Here is a 27,892-nt window from a genome sequence, read left to right on the forward strand (position 1 = left end):
AAATAGACAGTGCGCCTTATAATACAGTGCGCCTTATAATACAGTGCGCCTTATATATTGAAAAAATGTCATTCATTGAGGGTGCGCCTTATAATGCGGTGCGCCTTATAGTCGTGAAAATATGGTACATCATTAATTTTCCATACAATACCACACCTTTTGTGAGTGCATTCCGTCACATAATACTGTATTTTCTTGCATATAAGCCGTATTTGTTACTCAAAAAATGATGAGTGAATCAAGGGTACGACCAAGTAACATTTATTGTTGGTTATTTTGCAGTTAGAAAACAACCATTACAGGATGAATTAGTATCTCAGAAATAAGACGTGTGATGATTTTCCCTTCAAAGTAACACATTTGTACTCCCTATTAAAACTATGAATGGCTGATAGGCAAGAAATTGTCAAATTCAGCTATTTTATTGGTACGGCTTATATGCGAGTAAATGCAGTACCTGTTTGTGTGAACACTTAGATCTGGCTAACATTGAAATGGTCCTGGCATTAAAAGAAATTAAGATGCAGAAAATAAGAGACTTGATGATATTCAGTAGTTTTCTTCTCCAGAAAATATATATCTATTTTTTGGAATTTGCAAAATACGGCTGCATTATTTTTAGTAAAGGAAATGCGAATTTATTAGTTCGGAAAGATGTGTTTTCAACTTTCCACTTTTTATTTTTTTTAGAACTACTTTATGAACAGTTTAAATACCTGTTATCTATGTTAATGCCCACTGTTTTAACATTAAAACAAGACTGATTGCAATATTTATGGTGCATGAAAAAATTAGGATTGGCAAAACTCAATATTACCAGGTCAGACATTTAAAACAAATCTATGATCAGCGCAAAAATTGTGATTGGTGCGCCCTTTGTTTAATATTTGACGTGTGTCACATTCAAACGTATTCACTTCTTTGTTCTAATAGTGTTTTTTTCCTTCATTTTGTTAAAGAACAATGCAGCAAACGCACTCCGAAGTGACTCCAAGCCTTCTCAGCAGACGCCGTCCCATGGCCAAGATCAGAGCCACCAACCCGGATCCAAACCGTCCTTACCGGGCATGGCGGAGCCAACCCCGCCCCAGTCGGCAAACCCCGGAAGCCAATCCGGCATTATTCCACAGGACGGTTCGTCGAGCACAAATATTGAATCCAAAAACCTCCCGGGCGCTAGCCCCAACAACAACAGCGGCGGCCCAGTTGACCAGACACCCATGAGCCAACCCGAGGCAGGCCTCAATGCTACAACAGCGGTCGAAGTAGGTCCGGGCGTGGGGCCCGGGGGGCCGGGTTTGACACCCCAACAACAACAGCAACAGCTAGCTCAAGAGCTTTTAAACATGGAGGCCAACACGGAAGGTCTATCCCAAGAGCAGTTGGAGCATCGCCAGCGTTCACTTCAGACATTGCGAGACATCCAACGCATGCTTTTTCCAGACGACCGTGACGCGCCACCCCCGGGACCTCCGCAATCCCATGGCGGGCCCCATGACGGAGGCCCCGACGGCCCTCCTCGGAGGTCGGAGCCCGGCCCTTTGCAGGCCATGATGGCTCAATCTCAAAGCCTCGGACCGCCGGGCGGGCCGGGAGGACCTCGCCCGCAAGGCCCGCCCTTCGGACCGCCACACGTTCCCAGAGACATGCCTCCTTTTCCACAGGACGAAATGGGTCCCCACATGGGGGGCCCTGGCGGATGTGGAGACGGTGATCAAATGACCCCGGAACAAGTAGCGTGGTTGAAGTTGCAGCAAGAGTTTTATGAGGAGAAGCGGAAAAAGCAGGAAATGCAACACCGACCTCTTCCTCCGGACATGATGATGCACCCCCACGGTCCACGCGGCATGATACGAGGACCTCCGCCACCCTATCAGATGGGTCCAGGAGAAATGTGGGGAGGACCGAGTGGTCCGCAAGACCCTTATCCAGAACGCATGGGTATGGGTCCCGGCCCCGTTCCCGGCCCTGGCCCGAGGGGCATGTCCTCCCACTTGCAAAGGATGCCCGGCTTCACGGGAATGATCAATCCAGACATGGAAGGACCCCCGCGGCCTGGAATGGGGTGGCCCGACGACATGCCGCCACGTATGGGGGACCCCCGAGGGTTTCCCGGAGGTCCGGGCAACATGTTTTCTGGCCCCGGTGGTAGAGGGGAGCGCTTTCCAAACCCTCAGGCGGTCCAAGAAGCAATGTTCCACCAAGGTATGGGCGAGAAGGGCCTACCCCCTGGCATGATGATGGACATGCAAAGGATGATGGGTCACCAAAGAGGTGGAATGGAACCCGGTAACAGCATGGGGATGTTTCCGAGAATGCCCGGCGACGGTCCCATGAGCCCATCATCCAGGCTCCAGGGAATGGGGGGTCGGGAAATGGGCCCCGAGTTCGGCATGGGGCCCGGTCCTGGACCTCACATGCACCCTTCCAAGCTACGAGATCCTCCAATGAACATAAGTCCTGATGAGATCATGAGAATGAGAGGAGGCCCCTCCATGGAAGCCATGGCTGCGCAAGGTAGAGCAATGCAAGGTCCTCCCTTCGCCGAACAGCCGCAACCCGGAGAATTTCCCATGGGTCCTGGTCGACCCTTTCCAGGGGGCCCCGGAGGAATGAGGGGCCAACACGGGGAGCAAGCGTTCGGCCCGGAGCACAGAGCCACACCGACGGGCGGCAACGGTCGCATGAACCACATGCCCCCTAATGCCGGCCCTCAGCAGGGCCAAAGAGGGCGCAAGCCAGCAGATCTGAATGTCCAAGGTGGCGGGGGCAACTCCCCTAGCATCAACCCACTCAAATCCCCACCTCTGAGGCAGGTGCAGTCTCCCATGATGGGCTCTCCCTCCGGAAACCTCAAATCGCCTCAGACGCCGTCCCAGCTGGCCGGCATGCTCACGGGTCCCCCCGGTCCCCAGGCCCCTCCGGTGCCTCCTTCGTCGGCGCCGATGAAGTCGCCGCACTCCATGATGGGTTCGGCGGGAGCCTCCCCCGTTCATATGAGGTCTCCTTCGCTTCCCAATCCATCGCCGGGATGGGCTTCCTCACCAAAGCCACCCATGCAGAGTCCTGGAGTACCCCAACAAGGGGGCAAGCCCCCTCTTAGTCTCACCTCACCAAACATGATGGGCAACATGGAGCAAGGTATAGTACACATTTATTATTTACCTTAAAGCAGGGGTGGCGAACAAGTTAGACGCAAAGAGCACACATTTTAAACTGTGAGCCACATACACACAATTAAAACTATATTATTCACCATGACACTTTTTCCTATTCTAAAAATGGACCCTGATGAATTTGGGTGATTTAAGTGAGAATAACAAGGCAAAGAGCCACAGTATGTAAAAAATATGATAACCAGCAAAGATTCATTTGGACCGGGAGTCACATGTTTGCCGTAAATGAACCGCCAAAGACATTGATTCAATTGCTCTTCCTGTTCAAAATGAATTGGATGTGCAGCACTGTCAATGGCACCCACAACCAGGCCTCCCACTTTCAATTACAGTGGCAGGAAATGAGTTAAATTTTCCTTACTTCTCTGCCATTTTAGGGTACTTATGGGTCACTTCTTGTAAATGTTGGATCTTTTTTTCACTGCTTCCCGTTCATTGGTCGCTTATTGCTTTTGGGGCATTTCCCAGTTACTTCCTGTTGGCTTCATGTCACTTTCTGTTGATTTGGTGCACTTTTGGGTCACTTCCTTTATAACTCATTGCTGCCATTGACGGCGTCCTTTTGCCTATGAACGATGAATGTGAGTGCGGACACAAAATATCGCAAAGTGCAGTAGACCATGCACTCAATTATACAACTCACTAAAGTTTTGGTTTTACTGTGCCAATGTTAAATTAAAAGCATGTGATTCTTTCTGTATGTATAGTATAAATGAGCTACAACGTTCTTGTGCGAGGAAAATTGAACTAGGGGGTTCAATTTGCCACCCCCGTTGTAACTTTTTGACTGCGATACATTTGATATAAATGATTCAATTGAGTCTTAAATTTATTTTAAAAACACAGTTCAGTCGTACCTCTACTTATGAAATTATTGGTTCCAGAACTTTTTTGGAACTTGAAAATTTTGTAAGTAGACCAGTACTTTATATGTAAATTCTCTAATTCATTCCACTGTCCTCACACAACTGCCAACTAAACCCTTTAAAATTGGTCCGGGTCCCGATTTTGTATGAATGATGTGAAAAACAAACATGAGAGAAAATGATAAGAAAATTCTTTATTAATGTCTTAAAATGAATAACAAGCATGAAATAGTTCCCTCCGCGGCCGTTGTAATGGGGCTTTGCATTTGTAGTTTTTAATCGCTTAAAAGTGGGAATTGCAATCATTAATAAGGGGAAAATTTAGCTTAGGTGAACAGGTATTTTAGAGAAAATCTTGTAACATGGATAGTGGTTGCTGTGAGACAGCCAATGAGAACCCGGCAGAGGGTAGCGATGTTCTCAAGTCAGAATCAATATCTGTGACAATACTTTCAAAATAAAATAACGGATAAGGAAGTGCATTTACTTTTGGAGGATTTTGTAACATGGATCTTTTTCGTATCTCGAGTCACTCATTTGCTTATAAAAAAATCGTAACCTGAAAATGTCGTACCTAGAGGCAGTAGAGGTATGACTATCTGAATACTAACACTATCCAGACCTATCCATTTTCTACCCAAGACACAACACAGATGCACAGTTTACTGTCTCCGCCTTGTGGTCGTACAGTGTACTGTGCGTTAAAACAACGCACCAGCAAATTTCAAAGTTTGATTTACGTTTCTGTATCTGCCACCTTGCAGGTGGCAACGGCCCCGCCTCTGCTCCGCCTTCGTCCGGCGCACCGAGTGGGCCGATGTCCATGCCAGGAAACGTGCCGTCGGGCAGCCCTTACACCATCCCGCCTGAGCCCACGCTCTCCCAGAACCCGTTATCCATCATGATGTCACGCATGTCAAAGTTTGCCATGCCCAGTTCCACGCCCCTCTATCACGACGCCATCAAGACTGTCGCCAGCTCCGATGACGACTCGCCGCCGGCGCGTTCTCCGAATCTGCCTTCAGTTAACAACAATGGTAATGTTGCATTAGTACAACAGCGTTTCCCCGCTGATTTCATAGGAGAAAAACTTTACAGGAATACCTTGAGATACGAGCTTAAAACATTCCGGGACCAAACTCGTTTGTCAATTAACTCGTATCTCAAATCAATTTTCTTGAACTAAATACAAATTAATCCCTTCCCACTCCGAAAAAACACAAGACCAGGATATTACGATGAGAAAACATGTATTTATTCTAATTCACTACCTACTCACAAATTAACAAATACCGATGTAGACATTTTGATCTTCAATACTAAAATGTGACATTATCCTTATTAGCGTCTTAACACGGACGAAAGAGAGAAATTACAGGAGAGACACTTGACGGAAACGTGCTCGTAACATAAACTTTAAATTTAACTGAAATTACCCTTAGATTACTTTACACACACTGAAAAATGCAACCTGTATGGCCCAGTCCTCATAGATATCTTTACGCAAGGGATGGCCGAATCAGGAACCATCTGGTATGCTCGTATCTCAAGGCAAACATTTTGCTCTGAATTTTCCTTTTATATATCAAATTTCTCGTTTGTTGGGGCACTCGTATGTCATGGTATTACTGTACTGACTGTTCTCACTATGTATATTCTGCCCTCTAGTGGAAGAGGGTTTAAATAGTCATTACTGGGATGAATACATGACTAAAGAGTCTGCATTCCTGGATCACTAAAGTAAAGTTCTCACGTTTGCAGTACAGATCATGTCATTGATTTTGTGTTTGTTTTTAGGTATGCCAATGAACCACCAAGGCAATCCCCGCATGATGGGACCTGTGAACTCTGGACCCATGCCAGCACTCAGCCCCCTAGGCATGAATCCGATGGGATCCCAGCCCCTTTCTCATGGCATGCCCCCACAAATGCCCTCTCCCAACGCCCCTAATATGGGCCCCGGTATGATGCCACACGGGATGATGATCCCGGCAAACCCGCAAGACCCCGGAATGGCCAACCCTCCAATGATGGCGCAGGGACGTCTGGGTTACCCCCACCGAAACCAAGGCTACCCGCTGACTCAGTCCCCGTCCCAGCCGGGCCCCTTCTCGCCGCACAACGGGCCGGGGCACCAAGGTTTCCCCGGGCACCCCATGGGCTTCCAGGGAGAAGGAGGGCCCATGGGAGGACGGATGGGCAACATGGCACACGGTGGCGGGCCAGACGGGGTTATGTGCAAGCCCAATAACCCAGGGGGGCCCGAGTTCAACAACATGCAAGGCGGCTTCAGCGAGGCGGACCTTCACGAGGTGATGCGGCCGGGGGCTTCCGGCATTCCCGAGTTTGACCTGTCCAGGATCATCCCGTCCGAAAAACCCAGCCAGACTCTGTCCTACTTCCCCCGAGGGGGAGGCGACAACCCCGGAGGCAAACCGCCGCACCCTGCCGGCTTCCCAATGCAAGCCATGATGGGTGACGGACCACCGAGAATGGGGATACCCATGCAGGGGATGGGAGGGATCCCGGGGGGACCTGGCGGGGGCATGGGCCCCCAAGACATGGCTATAGGCAACCCGGGCCACAACTCCATGCGCCCACCGGGGTTCATGGGCCAAGGGATGATGGGCCACCAGCCACGGATGATGTCTCCGGGTGGTCCCGGGGGGATGATGCAGGGCCGGCAGATGGCCCATCCTGGTCCCGGTGGTTCCCCTAACATGATGATGTCACTGCAGGGCATGGGCGGACCCCCGCAACAGACGACGATGATGATGGGGGGGCAGATGAGGCCACGTGACATGGACATGGGTTTCAGTCCGGGCCCTGGAATGTTCTAATGTGGAATTTCTGGAATGTTCCGGAACCTTGTAAGACATCTTTCTATACGGGAAAGGCTAAGTGAGGAAGTATTATCCAAACACGAGTCATGGATGTACCCTGGAATCAACGGAACCTTTTATCCAATGGACTTTGGAGTACTTTTTGCCACAAGAACAATTTTGACTTACGAACTTTAGAATGTATGGAATTGTTGTGCATTGGTTTCGCAAGAAAAAAACAAAAAAAAAAACGAACAAACTCTTTTTGTGTTTTTTGGGGGGTATAGGTGGAGATGGACAACAATCTTGGAGATGTTTAACTATATGTCAATCCTTTATTTTCCCCCTTCTCCGGATCATGAACAACAACAACAACAACAACAAAATAATGCGGTATGGAACAGGATTGAACAGATGGGATAGAGAAAAATGTGCTTTGTGAGGACTTGGGTGGAACTCCATTTTTGTCTCCATTGTTTTTTGACTGTTTCTGTACAGTATATACATGTGAGTGCGTGTATGTGTGCGCAAGTCTGCGTGTGCGCGTAGGCATTCTTTCAGTGACCTCGACTCTTAACTCTTTGGCTTCCACTGACGCGTATAGACGTCCAATCCATCGGACAAAAACCCAACGGTTTGGACGTCTCCTCCCGTCAAAATGGCCGTCAACGACTTCAAAACAAAAAATACTGTACTGTTTACCATTGGTGGGCTATTTGAATATTAGTCTATTTTAATTTCCTTTGTAACTCCAGTGTATAACAAACCAAACTATGACCTCATTAAGATTATAGTATTATTAAGGCGAAAAAAAATGACAAAAAAAGAAAAAGCACAAACGTGGAACCGCTTCCGAAAGCGGCTTTTTATTTTTCATTTTTAATCACACAAAGCGCGCAAGCTCCAAAATTTCCACGACTTCCTTAGTCAGATCGCTAATACCCAGATGTGCTACGTGTGTTTCTTGTTCCTGTTTTTCAAGTTTAGTTGTTTTGCGGCTCTCTTGTTGACTCTGGGTGAATCATTCCCACAGCAATAATCCCCCCGCCACATTTCCTTCGACGGTGGAGTCGACTACGAACGGTGGTATGCCAGGTAACATAGAACTAGAGTTAGCTAGATCTGGTGTAACCGTATGAAAAGCGATGTTTTGCGCACGCTGCTTTTTACCATCCAGTTGACTTCCTCTCTCTTTTTCTCTGTTGTATAAGCTTGTCATGTGTTTCTCCGTTGGCTTTGGTGCAAATAGTCTACCAGGGCTGTGGTGATGGACTACAAATAAAAGATATTGTTTTGGTATATTCATGTGGTCAGTTATGTGACTTGCCAAAGATTTCTTTTGCTTCATTTTTACACTCTGAAAGTATTGTTTTGGGGTCAAAAAGTGACAAAATTGCCTTTTTGTATACAGGGTGTAAAAGATGCAGGTGGTAGGTGTCTGTATTTATGACTTTGGAATAGTGTTGGACCAATACCTAGGATCGGTTTTGGTGAGTATTAAAAACGCACCAATGCAATTTACTTTTTTTTTTGCTTCTCACCGCCTTAAATCAATTGGTGACAACTTTAGATGGCATGTAATTTTGGGTATTAAAAATACAGTTTTTCATGATAATAGCTACCAGACAGAACAGTTTTTTTTAATCATAGAAGTGAAAATAATGGGATCAGAACATTTTTAGCTCGAAAAGATAGATTTTTTTTAAAAAAAGTTTGTTGGTACTTCTGGTCTGCTTTAAAGAAAAGTAAAACTTTGCAGTTTTTTTTCCATCGGCAACATTTAGGGCCCAATTTATTTGAACTGGTACGTCCTAATGTAGTGGCTAGCTTTCACCAATAATGAAAAAAAAATACCAATTATATTCTATTATAATAATAATTTTATTGTTTATTAAATATGAAGACACAGCAATGGTATGAAAGACCTGCCACCAGAACTTGAATTTTTAACACTAGTTCAGGATTGGCTACAACTTATATCGATCTTAAATCTGTGAGAGTAAAACGTCTCTTTCCGTAATGTTAGGTGGTTGCGTAAAGCAATCGAGTCCCATTTAATTTTAATCAGATTTCCTGGCAATCATCTATCAATCCATCCCTACTGACAGACTACACCCTGGACTGGTCGCCAGTCAGCCATAGGACACAGAGCCACTGATGACCATTCACATTTAATCATACTGCCACCAGCACCAAATTCGGGTAAGTGAACCCCTACCTTCACCATCAGGTGGCCCATTACACTTTTTATACCTATATTTGATTTTGTTTATGTTTGAGCCTCACAAAAATTCAATTTCTGGTGGCACGGATTTTATTCCTTACAATGGACTATTTACTTATTTTGTGCATAAAATAATCTTTCCCAGAGGAATGAAGTGCCATTTTTGGTTTGTCAGCAAAACCATATCAACCTAGCAATAATATATATACGTATTGTCTTTAGCGTTTCAACTTGTCACCTGTGCTGTTGCAAAGCGACTGATAAAGATCATTGTCAAGCGAGCATGCCGAAAGAGCCTTCTGGAACTCCTCCAGGGGGCAGTAAAGTCCACTGCAGCCCGGAATTCGTTGCTCCTGGAGAAAACGAATACATTTACAGTCTTCTCTCAACTATAATGAATTCACTTCCTTGTGATTTTTCTTGCTACTGGGACTGAAGGTAAAAAGCTTGTTATAATAGGGTTGAACTTACTTTGTGATTTTTCAATCATCACGGCCATGTCTGGTCTACATTAACTGCGATATTCGAGGGATTACTGTATTGGGTTATCACTAACGACTGCTGGAATGCAAAAATTAAATCAATGCGTTCGTTCATTATCCTCAGAAGGGTTGCGTGGGGGGGGGGGGTGCTAGAGCCAATCCCACTAACTATGAGTACCAGGCCTAAGCACAAATCAATACCTATTTCACATTTTCCAGTATGTAAGTAAATGTATTTCTATTTTTGTTATTAAAGTATGGCAAAATGCAATGGGGGGGGGGGGGGGGGGGTTGGCTAAATAAAAATGGAAATACATTTTAAAAAAAGTGAATATATTTTAAATAGCTAAAATATGGAAATGCTCGGTAACGCAAATACTAAAATGGTAAGCTATTTAATGAAATGTCCTTACCTTTCCCATGTAGGAGACTTTGACAAAAGGCTCCTTAGTGCGTCGGTGCTGGTGGAGCTCCAGAGTGATGTCGGCGGCGTACGGTGGCCATTTCATGTCGTAGATACCCAACGCCATCAGGCACGGGATTAGTGTGGTGTCGTGGGCCGAGTACAAGAATAACTTCCTGTTTGACAAAGACAAAGTCCACAAAAAAATAATTGTGATACAATTTCCGTTGCGACCAATAATGAAATCTCAACATTATTTTAGAGCCATTGACGATCATAAATGCTGTCAAGTCGTCATTAATTATTATTAATATCATTAATCAATAAATGTTATAATTAATCTCTGTTAATTAAAACAAGTTCCGTCATAGACGTCCAAACTATTTGAAGTGGGAGGGTGGCACCGAGTGGAGTGCATTTCTTTTGCCGTTAATGGAAACTAATGATTTAAAAAAAGGGACAAAGGGACTAAAGGGACGAAAAAGCACTAGTAAATATTGTTTTAAGATATTTGTCAGTGTGTTAATGATATTAAAACAATTGAATTGAATCAAATGTAAAATATTGAAATCTAAAAAATGGAATATCAATGTTGAAAAAATAAATTCAGAGATAATCAATTAATTGGAATGTACAGATGAAATTTATACCCATAAAATGACGGTGGTAATGTCAAAACACAAAATATTTTTTTAGAAGCTTCAAATCTCATTATACTTGTATTATGACAATAAAAGCATTCAATTCAATTATAATGGTTTAAAATTAAACAAATAAGTACGTATCGAAATAAATCAATCAAAATACGAGCTAAAAAAATAAATAACACGAAGACATTAATTTATAAAAATAGGAAAGTAGAATAAAATAGCTGACAATGATGGATGTCCATTCACCTTCTGCTGTGAAATAAAACTGAAACGAGTGTCTTATCTGAATGTCCAATCCATTTAAAGCGGGAGGGTTGACTGCCACCCTCCCACTTCAGATGGATAGGATGCCGAGTAAGCGATGACTTAACCTGTTGGGATCTGATGAGGTGCCTTGTAGTTTCTCATCCATGTTCAGTAAGAAAGTATGCAGCAGAGGTCCCACGCACAACTGTAAGTTTTCCCTGTCAAACAAGCACACACAAAAAACTCTTGCGTCACTCTGCCCTTTAGAATCGATAGCAGTCAAAGTGTTACAACGCCCCACCGATTGCTGGGTTGGTAGCAGTGAAACATCACCTCCACGGCTCGCTGCTCCACTCGCTTGGTCCACGTGGAAAGAGCGGGCGGGCATGGCAGACCGTGAGCCTGACAATCCAAATGCACTTCCTATCTTAATACTCTTACAGTCAAGACAGCTTTCAAATTGAAAGACTTTGCAAAAGCGCAAAGACTGACCTGTCTGGCAACCATGTCGTCTCTGATGAGTATGAAGTCGACCTCCGATTTGTCTTTAATTCCCAGATCGCTTCTGATGCTTTTGAGGTCGGCCGCCAAATCGGGCAGGAGGCTCACTTCTTTGAATCGTGGGCTAACAGCAAAAAGAGTTGACAGACCAAATTCCCATGTTTAGCTTTGGCCATGTACGAGATACATGGAAGTTAGTAATAGTTTTTTGTGGTTTCGGTTGTATTTCCGATCCGGACGGACCCGCCATGGGAGTGTGTGGTGCGCCAGAAATGGGCACTTTCTCGTCCTTTTCCCAGTACACTTGACAATGAGGGTCCAAATGCCCTTTTCCAGCATCCAACTACAGTAATCCCTCGATTACCGCGTCTTCAATACAAATATTTTCTGCTATTTTTTTATTTAGTTTAGAAAACTGAAAATCCACAATGTAACTGATAAGTGGAAGCCACTCTTGCTACGAGGACTCCGCAAAGGAGGGGAGAAAAATACATAAAAACAGTTATAATAGGGGTGATCCTACTTTGTGATTTTTCGATCATCGGGGGCCATGTGTGGAATATTTTTTATGGTGTAAACGGCCCCTTAGTCTGTGTTTGTTCGGCCTACGGCTAGCATCCATTTTGAAAACCAGCCCAAACCACAGAAAAACAGGCTGCCTTGTCAGGCTAACAAACCTGCTTAGCATTCTGAGAAGCCGGCATCCGTGGTAATTGGGGTAAAGGATTTCCGACTCCACGTCGGTGGTTAATATAGGAACGGTTTCTGTATGAGGAATAGAAATAAAATGGAGGAAAAAAATTGTGTGAAAAAATAAAGAATAAATAGTAAGGTTACCTTTCTGTTTTTGCTGGAAAAGACCCGCCACCAAACACCTAGCAGACTCGATGGTTCTTACAATGTTGGTCGAGCGCACACTTCCAGAAAACAAAAAAACAAAAAAATGATTTTACTGCTTGCATTAAATAATTGGCATCTCTATCCAATTCCACTTACTAGACCTCGTCAGAACAGAAGGTATCACTAAGGAATGGAAGTTCCTCGACGTATTTTCTCCTCAAACGCTGTCCGAGCTCATACAGCTGCTGCATGCCCAAAGTGGTCAGCTGACCGGCAAACACGCCGCCCTGATAATATGGTGGGTGACAAACACCAAGATAAGAAACACTACTACTTGTGTGCAAGACCAGCAGCTAAAATGAAATCAAGAAAAAAAAAATCTAATTGAAATGAATCAGTGTAAGAAATAACTCAATACAAATAAATAAAACATGAAATAAATACATCATCTAAATTAATAGTGAAATATATAAATAAAAAAGTGAAGTACATGTGAAAATAAATTTTAAAAATCTGAATGTATGTTGCAATATACATATACATACACAAATATATAAATATAAGGAGAGAGGTCTCAAAATGTGAGAATAATATTTGAAATATGCAAAGAAAAATTGAAATAAATAGATACTTGACTAACAAAGTACAAATTATTATATATAAAAATTACTTAAGGACAAATTGGTATCAATTTTGAAATTACTTTTAAAATAATAATCAGAATAAGTGCTAATTGAGAAGAAAAAAAATTAAATCAATAAAATGTGACATATTTTGCAAGTGGGGGGGGGAATGGGGGGGATTAAAAACTGAACACATTTCAAGAATGAACCTACATGTTTCTCAAACGCGTCTATAACAGCTACTCACGCTCAGTTTCTTCTTCCTGTAGCCATCTTCTAATGGAGATGAAGGTCTGCGCCCCCCGTCCAAATTTGTCACGACATAGTTAATGTGTGTGTGAGGGGGAGGCTCCAAGAGGCTTGGCACCCATTGCGCCTTCCACGGGAAAAAATGCATTAAAATAAAAATGTGCAGCCATGGCGATTATGACATTTTACCTCCAACACATCAGGGATGGAGCTCAGCGGCGTGCGAGCACCATGCCGGAACAGAACCTGGACAAGTTTGAGCTCATACTGCGACACGTTCCTTTGCCTCCACCACCACACCGAACCCAAAGCGATAGACACGGTGCCAACGACACCCACTTTGGTCCAAATTTTCCTCATGGCCGTTCTGCACAAGAGAGTAGCATCAATTTATTGCTTTTATTTTGAAATTGTCTTAGTAGCCTCTGGTTCTGCTTGACAATCTCCCCAATGTGGGGGAAAAATGGTAATAAAAAAGATTAAAAGTTCAATTTAAAGTTCAGATTTGTGTTTGTTTGTTTGCTTTGTTGTTAGCTTTCTCCTTGCACTTATGCACACATAGATCATGCTTTTGCATGTTTATTATTCATTTCAATTCAATAATATTTTTTTAATCATTTTCTTTTATTTTTGTGTTTGTGAATTTTAATTTGTTGGCCTCCCGCGTCATATGACTTGGACGTCTAGAGCCGTCAATGGCAACCAATGAGTTCAAATCAAGTCAAATCAACAGTTTACCAGACGAAATCTATTTTCTCGTTTCAAATATTTATAGTAATAGTAACAGACTGTTCGGGTTTTTCTCCGAAACAAAAAAAATACTTTAATTTTTTTAATTTATTTAGCTGTCGTTAGGAACTTACGCAAAAAAATCGGGTTACGTCGCAAGCGTAGTTAACGATTTCTGTCGTAACAGAGGAACCTGTGTAAAACCTCGAGTAAAGAGGAAATAGCTTTTAATTATATATTGTGATAATGTCAAGTGTAGAAGCTGAAGGGTCGTTGTTTTGTTACTATAAAAAATAGTTTGGAGTAGGCCAACAACTAACCAGACATGTGATGTCAGGTTCTATTCTTTTGCGGCATAAAATGATAATGATACGACAGCTAGCGAGCAATGATAACACCAAAAAAGAGAGACGTTTGTTTCATCAAAGGAACAACTTACACGAGAAGTAACAGGCCAAAATATTACTCGGATTTCGGTCTTGGTCCAAAAGACTCGAGCTGCCGGTTGAAGTCAGGACATAGAAGCAAATGGAACGCGAGGCTTATCGGCGTGCGGCACTCGAAGGAGGCGGGACTACATTTCCCATCAGGTGTGTGCCGTAGTCACGTTCGTATTTGACGAGTACGGATGTTTTGTGAAAAAGCAGTTTACTGTATGGCAATTTACTTATTATCCTCACGAACTGTCATCTTATTTGCATAATTATGAAATATTGATTTATAATATTTATATTTTTATCACTATTTCTTTTATACTGCAGTTTTTTGTAAACATGTTTTAGTGAAGCTATGACTTCTTCTATAGTATTTTGAGACAGAACTGCGCTTGGTCATAAGTTTTTTCTGCCCTCCATTGGTTGTTAAAAATATTACACACTTTTTTAACAGACATCATTTATTGGGGAAAATAGAGCAAATATGGTACATAAAAATAGAAACGCATGTGCATATACATTATAGGATGAATCAATTGTTGCTTTTGTTGCTTACGAAATCTTAAGTTTTATTGAAGCTTTTCTTCCAACGAGATAATTAACTTAATAGTCCAAAACTGGTTTTGGTTGAAAAAAAAAGTACTAGAAGAAATAATCTAATTAGCTACAACAAATATTTGCATAGTGGCAACCATTTCCATACAAACAAAAAAAGAGGGAGAAACGTACAAGTGCAATGTTACCACCTAGTGGCCATATATTAAAATACGACAGGCACTCCCATGAGAATTTTCATCGCTTTCTTTCATTTCAATTGTATACATCTCATTTTAAGGCACTTCACCTTTTTGCTAACTTCACAGTTATTGAAAACACAACAACAATTCCCTGAAAATTCAAACTGAATGTCTTTTAAATTTGCATACATGTATATAATAAACTGAATGCACTGAAACCATATCTGATTAATGGTCAACTCTTCATGAAATAGTTCTATTAAACTCTTTTTTTTAAAATAAGGACTCTACTTTTCCAGTGTCTTCATTGCGAATGCACAAAACCACATTTTTAAGTGGGAAAATATATCCCCTTGACATCGACCACAACAATGAGGTGCTCTAAAATCATTTTGATCATATTGAGCGATTGTCAATTCGTTTAGTGCAAAATGAAACGACAACAATGCCTGCAAGGGTATATAAATCATTAGAAACTCCTCCCCATTTTTGTAAGCCTGGCGGCCCACTAGACTAAATCAATCGCACAAAAAATATTTTCTTAACCACATTTCAATTCATTGGTGAAACATTTGTTTGACATTACTGTCATAATTTTCTCTCATTTAAAAAACCATGTTTTTTTTTCTAAAAACCATGGTAGCAATTGTGTTTTCCCAACAACCAAGTTTTCTGGGGGGAGACCCCTGACCCTTGTTGATTATAATTCAGGACATCTTTTTAAGACACCCGAAAGTGTTTGAAATGGTTAAAGATTTGTTTCTTGGGGCATTTTCATTGTGTTTTCTGCAAAGGTTGTCTTTATTCAATCATTTAGTGCAATTGACTGGAATAGACGTCTAAACTTAAGCATCACTCCCACCCTTCAAAGTTCAAATGGAGTGGAATTCTACCGCCATCAATTACCTTGTGGTCCAAATAGATTGGGCGTCTAACATGGTCAATGAAATTAAAAACACATTTATGGTACCAAATGTGTTCCTAATAAACAATATTCAGGCATCCTATAGGATTCGTGTTGTGTTCAAAGGCGGTCCTGTTAAATGGCCAGATCATCTGGTCGGCTCCGCCCACTGCTTCCGCTGTACTTGCTGAGGCGCCGCTTGTCCTGGTTATACCTGTGCAAAAAATCCTCATCGTTCTCCAGGTCGCTGCGTTGGCGCTCGGCCGCCATGTTGGCCGAGTTCTGTTGCAGCGCCATGCGGTCGCTGAATGGAACGGAGGGCACACAGCGACTGAAGTCGGGAGGCGGAGCCAATGGGGGATCGATTGAGGGCTCATTCGAGTTCGGCGGTGCTTTAACGGAGACCCTCTGTTGTACACATGCCCTCATGCTCTTCCAACCCAAGTAGTAGAGCTCCAACACAGACAATGCTAATGACACGGCAGCTACCGCTAACATAAAAACAATGAAAATATTCTTCTCGGTGGGCCGCGACATGTAGCAGTTGACCGGATTGGGACAGGGCGAGGCCGTACACAGGTAAAGCGCCTTGAGGAACACTCCGTAGATCATATACTGCACGGCGACGAAGATGACCTCCATGGTGGTGCGGATGAGAATGCTGAGGACGTACGTGTGCAACAGTGGACCTCGCAGGCGCGGACGATGGGCCTCGTTCTCTCGCAGGCGCTCTTTTTCGACCTCCTCCGATCCGTCCGGGTGTTCCTCCTCCAAGCGTCGCCGTCGCTTCTCCTCGGCACGGACGGCGTGCACGGCGTGGCCCATGTAGATGAGGGATGGCGTGGAGACAAAGACGATTTGCAGCACCCAAAAGCGGATGTGAGCGATGGGGAAGGCACGGTCGTAGCAGACATTGGTGCAACCGGGCTGCTGCGTGTCGCACAGGAAGTCGCTTTGTTCGTCGCCCCATGACGACTCTGCTGCCGTGCCAAGGACCAAGATGCGGAAGATGAAGAGAACCGTCAGCCACACCTTGCCCACCGACGTGGAGTGCTCCTGGACCTCCTCCAGGACGTTCCCCAGCAGGCTCCAGTCGCCCATCGCGGCTCACTGACGACCAACCGCCGCCTGACGGGCGAGATGAGAAGCGAGGAGAGCGTTTAAGGAATCATGTTTAGGCCTTCAAAATGCCCGCCTTAGGACCAGGCCTAACTCCAACCATTATTTTTGCGATATGTCAACTAATCTGAATGTTATTTTACTATGGGCTGAACAATTTAGTTGTAAATATGCCTTTGGAACATAATATTAGGTGCGTTGGCCTCAAAGGTTTGGAGTCCTGGGTTCAAATCCAGGTCATGTCCATCTGTGTGGTGTTTGCATGTTCTCCCCAGGCCTGTGTGGGTTTTCTCCAGGTACTCTGGTTTCTCACACATTCCAAAAGACATGCATTGTAGCCTGATTGGACACTCTAAATTGCCCCCATGTTTGAGTGTGAGCGTGAATGGTTGTTTGTCTCCTCGTGCCCTGCGATTGGCTGACCATCAATTCACCAAACCGCAAAAAAGGAGTTGACTTCAACCCAACATTTTAAATGAACTGACATTCAGTTTATGAACTCTGCATTTTAAGTAAAGTGGACTTCAGTTTAATTCAGGATTGGCAGCCAATAAATGCAACATCGTGCATATATTTTTAACTAACAAGAAAGTTAAGACCTCTTAGTTATCTGCCTACCTGTCAACTTATATATGTTTTTCCCTTATTTGATGTTTACAGCGCATAACAACTTTTGTATGGGAAAAAAAATGTATTGAGCATGATATGCTCATGTGCGTGAGTCACTTCTGCCATTTTAGTATCTAAATATAGCATGTCAGCAAGCAATGTAGCCAGACAGTCTAGTTGTCAGCGTCATACAGCGACATCTACAGAATCTTAAATTTAGTGTATACAAAAGATTATTTGGGCACCCCATTCACTTTGGGGTAAATTTTAGACTTAAGTGTGCCTTTTTTGAGTAAATATATGTCGCGTTGCATTTGTACGGTTTATTATCGCTCAATAAGGATAATTGCAATCATTAAGAAGGGGAGGAGTTGGGTGAGGTTGACTTATATCTTATCTAGAAAATGTAAGTTGATAATACTGTAACAGATTAAATTTCCGCACATTAAAAATATGCCTAAAGATTCCCGTAATTTTTATATTTTCATTCTTCCCACCTCAATCTTCAAATAAATTCAAATTTATACAAAAAAGAAGGAACAAATAAAAAGTAATATAATTAATGACAGCATCCAAGTGTAATAATTATTTCAGTGCCATTGATAATGATGGACACACGTCATTTGGTGTCCAATCATCTTTCTGTAGTAAATTGAAATTAGTTCTCCCTTAGCAGGCATCTGATCTATTTGGACTTGAAGAGTTGGGCAATTTACAGTTTATTCACTGTCAACTCCCAGTTCAAATGGATAGATGACAATGGCATCCAATGAAAATGCCAGACTTCCCATTAGGCCAAGGAATGGCCCTCAAAACACGCAAATATTTGTTGCAACGTATGTCTTCTATCTGCGTCACATCTGTGTATGAGTGAGCGACACGAGTGGGGAAAAGGCAGCCGGCAGGCAGGTCGAATGAAGAAGCCTTTGTCCTCTGGATGGCACGTGGTTTTTCGCTGCGGTTGTTGCCCGCAGCGGCAACAGTGCGCGTCGTTAACACGGCTTCATCTCCAAAATCCTCTTACATGGATCTCTCTAAAGCACTTTTTCCACTCCAGCCTTGGATAGAGTCAAATCCAGAGCCAAAATGGTGCGGCTAAACTGGCAATGACCCTATAAGGCTGCTTAATGAGTGACCCATTCAACCTCTGACACATCTTTCAGATAAGATACTCTCTCCTACTTGGAAAACTTGGGGAAAGCATCAAAATATGAAGAACATGTCTTTGGTCATTTCCAAAATTAGCCTAGATTTTGACAATTTGCTACATTTTGGAAATCCTTGTGCCAGTGTTTGCTATGCACTGTTGTGCTGCAGGAAATGATCTACCAAGAAGTCTCATGTCATCACATTTCATTTTCTGAACCACTTTATCCTCATTAGAGTAGCAGGGGGTGCTGGAGCTTATCCCAGCTGACATTAGGCCAAAGGGTGGGGACACCCTGAATAGATGGCCAGCCAATTGCAGGGCACAACGAGACAAACAACAATTCACGCTCACACTCATATTTAGGGGTAATCTAGAGTGTCCAATTGGCATACCATGCTTTTTGGAATATGGGAGGAAACCAAAATACCCAGAGAAAACCCACACAAGCCCGGGAGAACATGCAAACTCCACTCAGTTGGATTAAACTGGATTTGAACCCAGGTCCCCATCTGCCAAGTAGTCATTCATTGTAATTTTATGAGGGAAAAATCTTAATCTTACGAGATTAAAATCAAAATATGGTGAACATTATGTCATATATTGTACTATCAAAACTTCAACTGTAATATGACATTAGATAATTTGGTTCCATATTTTTATGTATCGTAAACAAGAAGTTGTTTGGATTTACGGGCTTCAACTTTGGTAACGATGTTAATTCTGATTGAGCACAAAACTGCTTTTTGTGTTGTATTGGGAGGGAAAGAAAGTCATAAAACTACAAGATTTAGTTCATGTTGTTGTTTTTAAGATATGTGAATTAGAAGTTTTAAGGGCATCAACTTTTGGCAACATATGGTTTGTGTGAAAAATTTATTTAGAAATACTTTATTTAATTCCTTTTGATAAAACATTGATGAGAATGACTTCATACTGTCAATATAGTCAACAGTTTAAAATTTGAAGATTTTCAGCTGGTGGTGTGCCCTGACATTTTTTTCAATGCAAACAGTGTGCAATGGTTTGAGCACCCTAAATTGCCCCTAGGTACAAGTGTAAGCATGAATGATAGCCTGTCTCCTTGTGCCCTGCCATTGATTGGCTGGGCACCAATTTAGGGTGTCCCCCGTCTGGTGCCCATAGTTAGCCGGGATAGGCTTCAGCACCCCCCGCGACTCTTGTGGGAATAAACGGTTCGGACAATGAACAAATGGATGAACTTTAATAATGCCTCTAAATTAGCTCAGGGGTCAAAATTTGCAACATGTAGAAATGAATTTAAATAGTATTTTGTTCAAATAAGTAGTCACTTAAATGATAATCATCTCATCTAGTAAACTCTTATAGGTGATTTATTTTTTTGCTGGACATATTTTTTTTGTTTTAACAAAATTGTGTAAAAATACACTATATAGATGTTAACTAATTCACAACAATTGACAGTTATGGACATCAAAACTATTTCAACTGCCAAAGCTGTCGTTGCTGCATGATCATGTTTTTCTACTGTTTATAATGATAGACGTCCAAGAATCAATATTTAAAAATACATTGTAAAAACCCACTCTTTTTAAATTTTATTTTTTTTACCCACTTAACATCTCTATCACAAATAAAAGTTCAAGAATTTGATGCTGTTTCTTGCATCCTTAGATTTTTATGAGAGGACAAAAAAAAGTTTTTGGACAACCCAGCCACTAATCAATGTCAATATCCTCAATAGTTGTAGACCAATAATAATTGGCTCCTCCTACCAACTCTACTGAATAATGCCCGCAAAAGTATTTCAAATAGCAAGATGTAATTAATACAGAACACAGTTAACACGACTCATTCAAATATCAATATCAATCAATTTATAATTAGACGAGCCATTTATTCATCTTCCATACCACCCATCCTGGTTTGCAGGGGTTGCTGGAGCCTATCCCAGCTGACTTTGGGCAATAGACAATCTACGCCTTAGACTGGTCGCCAGTCAGCTGTGGGTTAAACAGAAGGGACAAACAACCATTCACACTCACAATCATACCGCCACGCTTGCCCGCACCGAAGTCAGGCGAGTGAACCACTACAACAAATAAACAAGAAACAAACAAATATAGAAATGAATACAGCAGAAAGAAAGATTAAAACTGCTACTAACAAGCATTTGTAGATAATTAGCTACTTTTTGGTAATATGGGACCTTGATAAATATGGTTACATTAAACGTTTGTGGCAGATCAGTTTAATGTCAATTTGAAAAAGAATGTGAGCGACGCAATAGCTTTCAGAGTTTTCGTATAACCAATATATATATATATATATATATATATATATATATATATATATATATATATATATATATATATATATATATATATATATATATATATATATATATATATATATATATATATATATATATATATATATATATATATATATATATATATATATATATATATATATATATATATATATATATATATATATATATATATATATATATATATATATATATATATATATATATATATATATATATATATATATATATATATATATATATATATATATTGTATACCATGGCATATCGATAACACGACATAAAACAGCGCATCTTACCGATCCTTCTTTGGGCGAGCCTCGATTTCCCATTTTAATCCTAGTGTTGGGCCCTAGAAGGCTTGGATGGAGCTGGCTGAGTGCACTGACATTGCTTATGTGAGTGAGAAACAGGGGGTCTACATGACCGTGACCGTGTGGTCAAGCTCTCTCCCTCCCTCACTCCACACTATTGCCATTAAATATGGAAATAAGTTGCAGGCTTCCCATTTTAACAGCACACAATAAGGCTTTCCAGGGAAAAAAAATGGAAAGGTTGACAAAGTCATTGATTTCCAAAGTTTTAAGACATCCAAAAGGGTTTCAGAAATGCAATATATGTGAAAATATTCTTGAATACCATATTCAGGAATCATACAGAGTGATAACTTCCTATTAATAAAGCAGTGATTTTCAGGGTGACTTCCTTGTTAACTTATTGTGGACATTGATGCCTTTAATCCATTTCAACTTGGAGGGCCGGATGAATGAACCCATCAATTTAGTCCGAATAACAGAAAGAACATTTATTTATTGATTTTTTAAATCAGACCTGCAAATATCTCGATGGGTAGTTATTTTTGACCAAAAAAAACGCTAGTCATATTCAGAGGTAGTGACATACAGATTTTCCCAAAGTAGCCTGATGAGACTAATGAAGAAGAAATGATGCCCTAAAATCAACCAGAAGTGACTACTACACATCCTAAAATAAGGAAGAAATCCACAGTAAATGTATTGCCTGCTATTTAAAAAAATAGGTTTTTATTCATTTAAAATGGTAAGCCTGACATCTGACTAAAACATTCCCATGCATTTCGAATGGTCCTTTTTATTACCATTTCAAACTTGGACCTTCATTGGTGGCGATTATTTTTGACATAAAATAACCCTTGACAGAAGGTGACTCAAAATGAGCAGAAAGTGACAAAAAAACCTAAAAGACTGACAATTAAGACATAGCTTGCTGGTGAGAATGATAGACACCTAATTCCTTTTAACTGGCAGGCCCAGCTATTAATGTTTCTATTGACGCTACCAGACATCCAATTAAATGTGAGTGGATTACGTACCTGTCAACCTCGGCCAATTGCTCCCCTTATTAATGATTGCAATTCTCCTTATTAAATGACAATAAACCATACCAATACATATTTACTGACATAGGGCGCACTTAAAAGTCTAACATTTTCCCCAAAGTGGACTGATTGCCCAATCAGTCAATGCGCCTTTTGTATGGACTAAATTCCAGATTCTGTAGATGTTGTTGTATGACACTGACAACTTGACCGTCTAGGTACATTGCTTGCCGACGCACTATATTTATACAGTGAAAAGGTTGACTTGTGAAAGAGAATAGCATGTGTGCATATTATGCCTAAAGCATGACAATATTAATAGTTGACGGTGACGTTTTTGTCTGCTTCCAGTGACCGAGACAAGCCTGATTAGAGCCGAAATGGGTTTAAAAATATCTGTTTTACAAAAAATCTCCACAAAAATTTATTAATGGGCATACACAATTTGAAATGATCAGAAAATGTATAAAATACGTGAAAATGTATAAATTGACAGGTATGAGATTAAGTTGTTCATTCGACACCGAACTGACTGAAAATATAATGGAGGACATCAAACCCCCATGGAATTTTCCAATAATGCCACTTTTAGTTTTTCGAAGTGTTCTCAAATTTCAAGAGAAACACAAAGAAAAACAATCCACGGTTTAAAATATGCCCGCGAGCGCTCTAATAATAAGCACAGATTCATTGCCCCACCAAGGACGAGGCTGCTTATCGTCAAAGCTGTCACGTCTATTTACTAAGTGCCTTGGCAGCCTAATGGAGACCTAATGGACGACTGATACACTCCGGAGGTGGCGCAAATGCCACGTTCAAGTGGCACAAACTAAGGAGGAGACAAGACAATGTGTGATTTTCCACTGGCTGGCGCTTGACGTGCCAACCCATCTGGGTTGGGATGTGACTGCTATCATGGGCGACTTCAATGTTGTGTACATTCTGCTCCTCTCGTGCAGTGTTTAAAGTAACATAAGTGAATATTTAGATTGGCGCACGACAAGTAAGAGGGTGATTTATTTTAACAGTTATTTGACATTATGTTCAACTGGATGGTAAAAGCAACCACCTTAGATGGAAATCTGGAAGATTTGAACATTTGACTTGAGCAGGGGTGTTAGAATGGATTTTTATGTCATTTTGCCCATCAGTTGGATTGGATTGGATAACTTTATTAATCCCGTATTCGGGAAATTTCATTGTCACAGTAGCAAGAGGGTCAGAATGCAGATACAGGATAGGCATTTTACCCATAAATAGATATAGGTAGTAAGCAAGTCAATTAAAAAAAATATACAAATAAGCATGTATATATATATATATATATATATATATATATATATATATATATATATATATATATATATATATATATATATATATATATATATATATATATATATATATATATATATATATATATATATATATATATATATATATATATATATATATATATATATATATATATATATATATATATATATATATATATATATATATATATATATATATATATATATATATATATATATATATATATATATATATATATATATATGTGTGTGTGTGTGTGTGTGTGTGTATATATAAAAATATACACATATATACACATATACACATATATATAAATATACACATACATACATACGGTTGGTCTTAACATTCAGCCTTTTGTTTTGTTAAAAGCATGTAGTGGGGTGGGTTTGCTTAGAAGTCACTTGCACATTAACTGCCAACCCTCCCTTTTCACCATGAGATGTTTCAGAGACAACTGTACTGCACATTTCTACAGTTGGATCAGTTAAATAGCATCTTGTATCATTTAATTCATTCATTCATTGACTTTCTGAATCACTTTATCCTCACTAGGCTCGCGGGGGGTGCTCAGCCTACCCCAGCTGACTCCAGGCCAGCCGATTGCAGGGCTTTGTATCATTTCACTATGGAAAATTGATTTGTTATATCAGTAAACATGAGTCCTAACTGCATTTTCGCCGCCTATTATTCGCCTTCTACGCGTGCTGAGAGTGAATGGCAGCGTGCACGCCCTCCGCAGCTGTTTATCGAGCGACTCGGCCTCTGGGGTGGCGAACATATTTCAGCCTCCGGTGCCAAAACGCTCGTCTGCGACGAGTGTGTTTAGCTTGAGGTGCTGGTGGCGCCTTCCTTCACTTAAAGCTACTAAGTCCAGCGCACTGAATCACCTGTTGGCATCACGTCCATATATCAGCCAAAGCAGCGCTGGCCCGTTTCCTTAAATGGCCGCCATTACTGCACAGTGAAACAATCTCCAGATGAGATATTGGTTCACTGCGTATGGCAGCTCTGAGGAGCTCACGTTGGGCCTTATTTGGTGAATGAGGGAAATCAGCCAAATGGATCTCTATGTTCATTAATGGCCAATAGTCAAGTTGAAATCATAATCCGATTTGTATGGAATGCGCTGGTTTTGTGTACTTGCATTCGAAGTTGGAAATAAATTGACACTTTTTTTTTAAATTAGGCTAGAACAACATGCATGGAGAATGTGACCCAAATTGTGATTTTTAGTATATTCTTAAATGAAGCATGCAAAGTCGTTTGTTTTTGTTTTTTTGTGTGCTAAATTTGGCTATCTTGGAATATTTTAGTCCCAAACAAAGACTCAACTCATTTAGACGATTGATGGACACCGATGGACAAGATTTGGAATAAAAAATGAGGTGTTGTTATTTTGACAAGACTGTAGTGTTGGGAAATTCCGTAATACAAAAATGAAAAGAAGGGAAATACATCAACAGGCTGTCTCACCAGTTTAATGTTTGTTTTGTGAATTAACATTGGTTGCCATGATACAAGTCCTTTATAAAATTTACGTTTCATGGTATTTCAACACATTTCCCATTTTCCCATTTCCATTTTAAGAAATAAGTATTTGTTTCCATTTCTTATATATTGCTATTTGTTTTTTATTTCAACAAATTTAGTTTTCATAATGTAAGTTTTTATTCAAGTGTTGATTTAGTTTCTTTTTGTGTTTCAACATTTATTTCCATTTAAATAACATGCTAATTGCCATTATTTTACCATTAGAATATTTCAATGATGATATATTAATCCCCCTCCCCATTCTCCTTAATTCTTTTTCAAACTTAATTCATGCATTTATATACTTTTTGTTTTGTTCCTCCATGGGCTACATTTAAAAACAACAAATGAACACAGAATGTTTCCTGAATCCCCCATTGACGACAATAGGTGTTTAACCCACGTGAAGTCAAAGAGATGTAAGCAAAGGAAGATAATTTAACATTACCATTGATGATTATGATGATAGATGTCCGATTTGAATAAAAGCGGTGAATGAACTTTAGTGAATGATTTTTGTGATAGTTTTTTCTGTACTTGCATTTTACTAGTCTCAATTAAAAACTCAGTTAGGAAGTTGCAACTAATACAGAATTGGCAGGGTCCCTACAAATATAAAGAAACTGGACCGTATCAGACCGGTAAAAAATCTATTCAATTTCCACTCCGCTTATCCTCATTGAGGCTCGCGGAGGTGCTGGAGCCCGCCCCAGCTATGGGTTGTAGGTGGGGCACACCCTAAATTGGTTTGCAGCCATTTACAGGGTTGATTCAATAAACCAGGGGTGGTAAAACCGGTCCTCCAGGGCAAAAGTTGGTCCTGGTCTTTGTTCCAATCGGTCCAGCAAAGACAATTGAACCAATGAATTTTCTGCAGAAACAAGAAGCACCTGACTGCACTCCACTGATTGCACTTGTATGATACCAGATTGGTAGTTTGGGAACCAAAACCCATAGTTTGACCACCCCTGGTATAAACCATAAAACACTACTGCTGGTCTACAAATCATTGAATGGCGTTGGACCAAAAAACTTTTCGTATAGCCGAGTATAAATCTCACCAACCATAAAATGCATAATAAAGCAGGAAATGACATAAATTGCATGTATTCACAGGGGGTTGAGTGGTTAGTGGGGGACTTGGGTTCAAATCCAGGTCGGTCCACCTGTGTGGAGTTTGCATGTTCTCCCTGGGACTGTGTGGGTTTTCTATGGGTACTCTGGTTTCTTTTCACATTCCAAGGACATGCATGTTAGGCTGATTGGACACTCTATAATGGCCCTAGGTATGAGTGTGAGCGTGAATGGTTGTTTGTCTCCTTGTGCCGTACAGGTCAATTATCAGAGCGTTTCTTGTGGTTTAGTGTGAAATGAACTTGTGAAATTATATAATAATGTTTTAATTATTTCACACAGAAAAGTCACACACATGGTCGCACACAACTATAACAAAAAAAAACTATGACTTATAATCCAGAAAATACTATCTGGTGTGCGTTCCACAAGCAAAACGCAAGCGGAGTGAGGTAGAATTCAGTTACCATGCTCCTCACCTATGGAACTAGTTATGTGAAGTTCTAAAAGTCCTAAATCGCCTTTAAATGAATGAATAATTAAAAAATAGAAAATATATATTTTTAATGTGATTGTTTATGTAAGTGTATTCTTATCTGCCCATACAGTAGAGATTTCAAATAAAATAAAGTTGCCTTTTCATTCATTTTCAATGTTATTTTATTATTAGTTATATCTCTCTTGATGTTTTAATATGAGTTTTATGTATCATTTGTGTTTTGTTATTTTCATGTAATGTAAAGCACATTGAATTACCTTGTATTGAATGCATCAATTAGACATTAGAAAAAAAAATTAGACATAATTCATTAATTAGAAAAATTAAAAAGAACATGCAAACTCTACACAGTGAAGACAGAAAAAACATGTACCTAAACTTTAAAAAATATATGTAAATGATAATCATTATAATCTAGAATTTCCTGCAATATTTTGTAATCAATGACTTGAAGAAAGTCATGTCGCAAAGTTTTTTTTCAAGTCATTCAAACAAGCTTATTCCAGTGAAGAACAATTTCTAGAAACTTTCCCGAGTGTGCTAACATTTATACTTTCAAACAAGAACTCCATTGTAAAATTGTCACACAAACTTAACTGAGTCGAGCCAGCAGTGATGAGCAATGAATAATATTTTCCATTTCAAGTCATCCATCTTTGTTACCTGTTTGTTTTACCTGCTGCCACCCGGAATGTTTATTCCCAAAGAGTTTAGAGATTATTCCTCTTAAAGCCGTCCTCTTTTCTTTTTGAGCTCTTGTCGTTCAAAGTTTTCCTCCTCACGGGTGTATTAGAAGAAAAACAGGGAGGGGGCATCCCACCCAGCAGACTGCTACCCCAGGCAAGGCCCACCCTCTCCTCTTTGCTTCCTCCCTCCTTTTCCTCCCCTCGTTTTACCAAGTTTGCGCCTCTATTTTGTTGGGCATCTCTAGTACTTTCTACTATTTCGCAGAGGTGGGATCGTTCTCCGGGACTTCTTTCTGTTTTCATATGCATGGTGGTTTTCCATAAACGTTTTACTTAACTCATTCAGACATC

The 27,892-nt window shown here is 40.7% G+C and overlaps 3 protein-coding genes across 7 annotated transcripts in view; 1 reads left to right on the forward strand and 2 right to left on the reverse strand.

Annotated features, from left to right (window-relative positions):
* The window catches only part of bcl9 (BCL9 transcription coactivator), a 37,694-nt gene extending 28,079 nt beyond the window's left edge, over positions 1-9,615 (forward strand). For 2 of the 3 annotated variants that reach the window (XM_077728451.1, XM_077728452.1), the window contains exons 8-10: positions 960-3,141; positions 4,807-5,079; positions 5,840-8,165. In XM_077728451.1, coding sequence (XP_077584577.1) covers positions 960-3,141; positions 4,807-5,079; positions 5,840-6,882 — 3,498 coding nt within the window. In that variant the 3' untranslated portion in view covers positions 6,883-8,165. Of the gene's footprint in view, positions 1-959; positions 3,142-4,806; positions 5,080-5,839; positions 8,166-9,310 lie in introns of those variants that run through there. The other variant, XR_013327893.1, reaches the window with a different exon arrangement.
* acp6 (acid phosphatase 6, lysophosphatidic) lies at positions 9,288-14,419 on the reverse strand. Its single transcript, XM_077728457.1, has 11 exons — positions 14,251-14,419; positions 13,272-13,449; positions 13,081-13,209; positions 12,367-12,497; positions 12,208-12,287; positions 12,048-12,135; positions 11,362-11,494; positions 11,171-11,271; positions 10,995-11,087; positions 9,984-10,149; positions 9,288-9,441 (listed from the first exon to the last, which is right to left on the reverse strand). The coding sequence occupies exons 2-11, from the start codon at positions 13,440-13,442 to the stop codon at positions 9,307-9,309; spliced, it is 1,227 nt and encodes a 408-aa protein (XP_077584583.1). The 5' UTR covers positions 13,443-13,449; positions 14,251-14,419; the 3' UTR covers positions 9,288-9,306.
* Positions 14,420-14,760: 341 nt separating this feature from the next.
* Positions 14,761-27,624, reverse strand: gja5a (gap junction protein, alpha 5a). 3 transcript variants are annotated; one of them, XM_077728738.1, is made up of 2 exons: positions 27,519-27,624; positions 14,761-17,014 (listed from the first exon to the last, which is right to left on the reverse strand). In XM_077728738.1, the coding sequence occupies exon 2, from the start codon at positions 16,985-16,987 to the stop codon at positions 16,022-16,024; it is 966 nt and encodes a 321-aa protein (XP_077584864.1). In that variant the 5' UTR covers positions 16,988-17,014; positions 27,519-27,624; the 3' UTR covers positions 14,761-16,021. The 3 variants fall into 3 exon arrangements, with proteins under 3 accessions (XP_077584864.1, XP_077584866.1, XP_077584865.1); XM_077728740.1 differs by having other exon boundaries at positions 27,453-27,587; XM_077728739.1 differs by lacking the exon at positions 27,519-27,624 and adding an exon at positions 21,375-21,530.
* Between the last annotated feature and the right edge of the window lie 268 nt (positions 27,625-27,892).

Source organism: Stigmatopora nigra, chromosome 11 (genome assembly GCF_051989575.1).
Source record: "Stigmatopora nigra isolate UIUO_SnigA chromosome 11, RoL_Snig_1.1, whole genome shotgun sequence".
Classification (NCBI taxonomy): Eukaryota; Metazoa; Chordata; class Actinopteri; order Syngnathiformes; family Syngnathidae; genus Stigmatopora; species Stigmatopora nigra.

Bases quoted from the DNA above. Each gene is read 5' to 3' on its own strand.
- acp6 (XM_077728457.1), bottom strand. From the start codon at position 13,442: ATGAGGAAAATTTGGACCAAAGTGGGTGTCGTTGGCACCGTGTCTATC. The intron at 11,088-11,170 runs GTGGGGCGTTGT...CTTGTTTGACAG, and splicing joins TGCTACCAACCCAGCAATCG to GGAAAACTTACAGTTGTGCG. The intron at 9,442-9,983 runs GTAAGGACATTT...CGTTTTCTCCAG, and splicing joins AAGTCTCCTACATGGGAAAG to GAGCAACGAATTCCGGGCTG.
- gja5a (XM_077728738.1), bottom strand. From the start codon at position 16,987: ATGGGCGACTGGAGCCTGCTGGGGAACGTCCTGGAGGAGGTCCAGGAG.